Raw genomic sequence first — 6,334 nt, forward strand, 5'->3', positions numbered from 1 at the left:
AACAATGTGAACTACTCCACATTAGATATATATATATATATTTTTTTTTTTGAAAATATCTTCCCACTACATATGGTCATGGATAAAGTCTACATAATCAATTTTTGTTGCTCATAAATTTAAAATTATATATAATAATAAAGAAAAGTAATATATATATATATATATATATGTGTGTGTGTGTGTGTGTGTTTGTGTTAATTTTTATATTATTTAATGAGTGTAAATATATTTATTTCTTATACATTATATAACAAGGATATAATTGTCAATTTATATAAACTACATTTTTCATTCTTCTCTTTTTTTCTCCAACCAAACAAAAAAGTTTTCCACCCTCCTACTTTTCCACCCCTCCAACTATACACCCATAAAAAAAAAAATCAAATATTTTCTATCATTCTACAAACTTTCTATCCTTTCATTTTTCCACACTTCCAACAAAACACATCCTAAAAGACATTGACATGCCGAGGGGCAAAAATGGGCACGTCTTTGTTTTTTTCATTGTTTTTATCGAATGGCAGCCGCGATTGTGGGGCCATGTCTCCGTACTTTTGTTGTGTGGCACTTGTAAACCAACCCTGTATTTCTTAGAATGAAACCTATAAATGTGAAAAGAGAGAGAGAGTTAATTGCAAATATTAGCCATGTTTCCCAAGCTTCTAATACTGTTGCCTCTCCTGGGAAGCTTAGTGTTCTCCCAAGATACCAGCTTCACCTACAATGGTTTTACATCGGCCAACCTAAGCCTAGATGGCTTAGCCATGATCACTTCAAATGGCCTTTTGAGGCTCACCAATGACACCAAACAGCAACAGGGTCATGCTTTCTACACAACTCCAATAAGCTTCAAGAACTCGTTGAATGACACTGCTTTCTCTTTCTCTACGACTTTCGTCTTTGCCATTGCTTCCGTATATCGAACTCTAAGTGGTCATGGGATAGCTTTCGTGATTTCTCCAACTAGAGGGCGCCCAGGAGCTGTTCCAAGTACTTACCTTGGCCTTTTCAATGAGACCAACAATGGTAATGCTACCAATCATGTCGTTGCTGTAGAGCTCGATACAATCCAGAACCCAGAATTTAAAGATATCAATGATAACCATGTTGGGGTGGACATCAATAGCTTGGAGTCCGCAACATCTACCTCAGCAGGTTATTATGCTGACGGTGGTGCCTTTATGAACTTGACCCTTTTCAGTGGAAACCCAATGCAAGTTTGGGTGGAATATGATGGTGTCAAGAAACAACTCAATGTAACTTTAGCTCCAATTGATGTTGGTAAACCCAAATTTCCACTCTTGTCTTTGTCCCGTGATCTTTCACCTATCATTAACAAAACCATGTATGTTGGGTTCTCTTCCGCAACTGGCTCTCTCCTAATATCCCATTATATTTTGGGTTGGAGCTTTAAGATGAATGGTAAGGCTCAAGAACTTGCCCTTTCTCAACTTCCCAAGCTGCCTCGAGGTAAAGAGAGATCTAAACTTTTGACAATTGGATTGCCTGTGATTCTTGTTTGTTTAGTCTTGATAGCAATTTCAGGTGCAACTTATGTCATAAAAAGGAAAAGGAAGTTTGCAGAATTGCTAGAAGACTGGGAGGTTGACTATGGGCCTCACAGATTCAAATACAAAGATCTTTATATTGCTACAAAAGGATTTGGGGACAAAGAACTATTGGGTAGTGGTGGATTTGGTAGAGTTTATAAAGGTGTACTAACTACCTCTAAAATTGAGATTGCCGTGAAGAAGGTCTCTCATGAATCAAGGCAAGGAATGAGAGAATTTGTGGCTGAAATTGTGAGCATAGGTCGGCTTCGCCACAGGAATTTAGTACCACTCTTGGGCTATTGCCGAAGAAAAGGAGAACTGCTCTTGGTGTATGATTACATGTCCAATGGGAGCCTAGACAAGTACCTCTTTGATCAACCTCAGGTCACCCTCAGTTGGAGCCAAAGATTTCAAGTCATAAAAGGTGTGGCATCCGGGCTGCTTTATCTACACGAAGGATGGGATCAAGTTGTCATTCACAGAGACGTGAAGGCTAGTAATGTTTTGCTAGATGGTGAACTGAATGGTAGATTAGGAGACTTTGGTCTTGCAAGATTATATGACCATGGAACTGATCCACAAACTACCCATGTGGTTGGAACTCTTGGGTATCTTGCACCAGAGCATAATCGAAGCGGCAAGGCCACAACAAGCACCGATGTGTATGCTTTTGGGGCCTTTATGCTCGAGGTTGCTTGTGGAAGAAGACCAATACAGGCAAATGGGCCATCAGAGGATTCGATTTTGGTTGATTGGGTGTTTTCTCATTTAAGCCGAGGCGAAATTATGGAGGCAAGGGATCCAAATTGTGGTACAAATTATGTAGCAGAAGAACTAGAGTTGGTATTGAAATTGGGATTGATGTGCTCTCATTCAGAGGCTGCTGCAAGGCCTAGCATGCGCCAAGTTGTGCAGTACTTAGAAGGTGATGTTCCTTTTCCAGACTTATCATCGCTTGGTCTTTGTTCCACCGGCTTAACATTTGCCCACGGGGAACGTTTCGATGATTTTTTCATGACCTATCCGTCTTCTATGAACAAGGGGTTTTCTTATTCGTCTTCCATTGCAGATTCGCTTCTCTCAGGGGGACGCTGATACTGAAAGCTACTAATATCCACAAAAGCAGACCGAAAGTAGGGAAATTTTTTGAATATGATCTTTTTAATGATTGTACTGAATTACAATATTGTTTCCTTTTAAGGCTATGCAGTATATATGTCATGTCTGCTTAGCACATTTTCTCTAATTCTATAACAACTAATCGCAGAGCCGATGGTTGAGAATATATGATTATTTTGAGATGTGATATAATATATAATATGTAATTTACTTTCTAAATTTAATTGTATATAATTTGTTCTTTCAAAATATTAAAAAATTTCTAAAAATAATTTTTATCTTTCTATTTTTACAAATATACAAATTTATCATTTTTGGTATTTTTTGATAGGCTAAGAATGTATTGACCCCTTATGATGAATTAACAAATTAATTAGTCAAAGTAATTAATTAATTCAATTAGCATGCAATACACGTGGTAGTACAAACAAATCACTAATTTACTAAATCTAGCAAAAATTAAATTGACACAGTAATTTATTTACAAATGGAGAAAACTTGCTTGGCAAAAACCCAACCAAGTGATTTTAAGGTCAACACTCTCGAGAATTCACTATTATCACAATAAACGGTTACAAGTAAAGGAATCTCAATACCTTATACCTACATGCAGTTGAACCCTTATCACAATACTCAATTAGACTTGTTCTGTAGTGACAATCTCTTCTTTTCAATGCACGGCTCCCAGTATATGACTAACCAATTTGATACTCGGATCTCAGTATGCGGCTTAATCACCAACTTGAGAAAAATGTTGGCTGCAAAGTTCTTCAGTTCATCACACGATGAAAATCATGAAGCTCATTGGTTACAAAACCCTACAGTGTACAAATACAACAGCTTCGTCAAGAGAAAGATGAACTAGGGAAAAATTCTATCTCTGGTCACAATTTGCATGAACACAACTTTGCTTCACATTCGTGCAACCTTTAACGTCCTTAAAACAATCTTTATATAAGTTTAGCGTTGTGAGAAAAGAAAGCCCAAACATATATACACGAATTGGATGAAAATCAGAGCTGAAAATCTGTTTTTCATAAGCCTTGATAGATAGCTTATCTATCGAGCTAGCTATTGAGTGTCGGGACTTTAGCAGCTTTTAAATCTCGATAGATATTAGCTGTCGAGTTTTTAAATCCGGCACTTCTTCACTTGTTTCTTGGACAAATTTGCATAGCTTTAACACTTGATCTTGAAACCTTGTTTCTTGAAGCATTAAACATATCCTAGATCTACCCAATTACAAGTAACGTGAATTTTGTCAAAGGATTAGCCAATTGCGTAAAATATTGACATATGTTCTAACATGATTCACATATTTCCTAACAATCTCTCCATTTGGCAATTCGTGACAAAACCACAATAAATAAATGAACATATGAGAGAAGTCATAAAACACTCAACTCATACGCACTTGTTGAATATAATAAAATCTATCCTAATACAAACTCTTGAAAAACTTTGCAAGAAGAGAGTTTATGGCAAGAAGACTTTGACAACCTATATTTCTAAAACACTTTAAACAAAACTCATCACAGCATCTTGGTGTGACATAGAAACAATAAATTGCATACAATATATAAAGAATCATGTGCATAAAGAGAGAAAAGAAACAACACATGGAAAGATAGGTGAATAACATGCATCAATATATATAAACCCAAATATAAGTACAATGTATGTCAAATGGTCACAAGACCAATATACATGAGGTAAATGTAAAAGAAAGAAAAGAAAATACATAAAAACCTCACTACATCCCTTATAGACACTCTTCCTATCACAAAAATCTCTTATGCTAACACTCCCCCTATGTATATGACTACTCTCATATTAAAAATACTCCCCCTTTTTGTCACGAGTGACAAAGGGTAATTACATCAAGCAGACATCTCATCATCACAGGGTGAGCTAGCACCATCGTCTTTATCAGCATCATCACTGTCGGAGCCATCATCACTCTCAACCTCAGAAATCGGTGGAGATGAAGAAGAAGCAACAGTTAAACCACCCATGACAGCCTGTCGTCATGCGATACAACCAACACGGGTGTTCATCTGATACAACTCATCACTGGGAGTGTCAAGGTGAGTATCCATGCGCACAAGCTGTGCCATGATGGCCTTAAGAGTCACTCCACCCACAGAAGACAAAGGAGCGGTGGTGGAAGGAGTGGTAGAAGCTAGAAGAGCTGCCGTCTCGGTCTATGTCTATCTCGGGCAAAGCTGAGCCTCACTCTATCTAATGGTAGTAGTGTCAATGACACCCATAATGGGAAGTGATCAGACATGGGACATGGGACAAAAAAATGGTGAATGATCCTTGTGATAGCCGAAGGAAAAATGAGCTTATCACGGGTCACCGTATCCCTATAGACATCTATAAAGGATAGGATGAAGTGAGAAAGGAAGTCGATAGAAATGTCCTCTAAGATGGACAACAAAAACCAAGCACGAGGCTTTGTGATAGTGTTATAGTGAGACAAGGGATGAAGAATGAATGCCATCATCGTGTTAAGGAATCTCGGACCTTTTGCAAATCTCGAGTAAGGGGTGTTTTGATGGTCACCCTAAGATGAAGGTGTCTCATAAAAGAGAGACGAGAGTTCATCTTTGGACACAGTCCTCAGATGATCGCAACCAGGGTAGTTAGGATGCACTACACTAGGAATGTGTAGTACCTCAGATATAGGATCTAGAGTAACTACAATGCATATACCTCAAACACGAGTGACAAACTAGGGTATAGAGTAATCAAATTCATGCATGTAAGAGTAAAACTCCTGTATGATCACGGAAGGGCATGTGACCGGGATGCCACACAGTGACTCCCAACCCCTACTGTAGTTGACAGTGGGAAGATTAGTATTGGAAAAATCCGATAGGATGACTTGGCATTCTGAATGAATGCCTCGTCTAGAGAAGTTCTCTAAAAAGTCCTTTCGGGCTTTATCATCACAGAACTGAACAGAATAAGGAGTGGGGTCAGACGAAGAAGTGGATGTCCCATAATGAAGAGGGTTCTGGGATGAAATGGATTTTCGTTTAAGTGCCTTGATGCAACTATCCGAGAAGAAAGAGAGAGAGAGAGGGAAAAAGGGAGACACGTAGAAAAGCACCAAACAAATCAATATATAGGAATATAAAGAAATAAAGGTATGAATGCATGAAAATGTGACATGCAAACCAAAAAAAATCATGGGCTTAGATCAATCCAAACCTAACAGCACACAACAGATCAACATATATAACACACATCTATAATACATGAAAATATAGTTACAATGCATGTGTGATGCAAAGCATGACATTTAGGACCATTTAAACATAACCCACACCAAAAATTTCACCAAAACTTCATCAATTTCGAAAAACCCCAAAAATTTTCAAAAAATCCCAAAATCTAGGTCAGAATGCATGATATGTATGATTAAAGGCTAGAAAAGAGATCATACTAGTGAAAACTGCAATGAATAGACCGAAGAATGAGTAAGGAAGATGAAGAGGTTGAGTGAGAAGTGTTTGGGAGAGAGAAAAGTGATTTTTTGTCAGGAGAGATTGAGGAGAAATGAGAGAAAATCGCACTAAAGAGTATATATAGAAATTCATAAAGCTCGATGGACCGAGAGATGTCGAGAGGTGTTGAGCTTTAAAAATGCA

At 37.7% G+C, this 6,334-nt stretch overlaps 1 protein-coding gene across 2 annotated transcripts; it reads left to right on the forward strand.

Annotated features, from left to right (window-relative positions):
• The first annotated feature begins 615 nt into the window (after positions 1–615).
• Positions 616–2,854, forward strand: LOC115952457 (L-type lectin-domain containing receptor kinase IV.1-like). 2 transcript variants are annotated; one of them, XM_031069634.1, is made up of 2 exons: positions 616–1,473; positions 1,549–2,854. In XM_031069634.1, exons 1-2 carry the CDS (start codon positions 651–653, stop codon positions 2,649–2,651), a joined length of 1,926 nt encoding a protein of 641 aa, XP_030925494.1. In that variant the 5' UTR covers positions 616–650; the 3' UTR covers positions 2,652–2,854. The 2 variants fall into 2 exon arrangements, with proteins under 2 accessions (XP_030925494.1, XP_030925495.1); XM_031069635.1 differs by having other exon boundaries at positions 616–2,481; positions 2,626–2,853.
• Positions 2,855–6,334: the final 3,480 nt, after the last annotated feature.

The sequence above is a fragment of the Quercus lobata genome, chromosome 7, assembly GCF_001633185.2.
Source record: "Quercus lobata isolate SW786 chromosome 7, ValleyOak3.0 Primary Assembly, whole genome shotgun sequence".
In the NCBI taxonomy this organism is placed as follows: domain Eukaryota; kingdom Viridiplantae; phylum Streptophyta; class Magnoliopsida; order Fagales; family Fagaceae; genus Quercus; species Quercus lobata.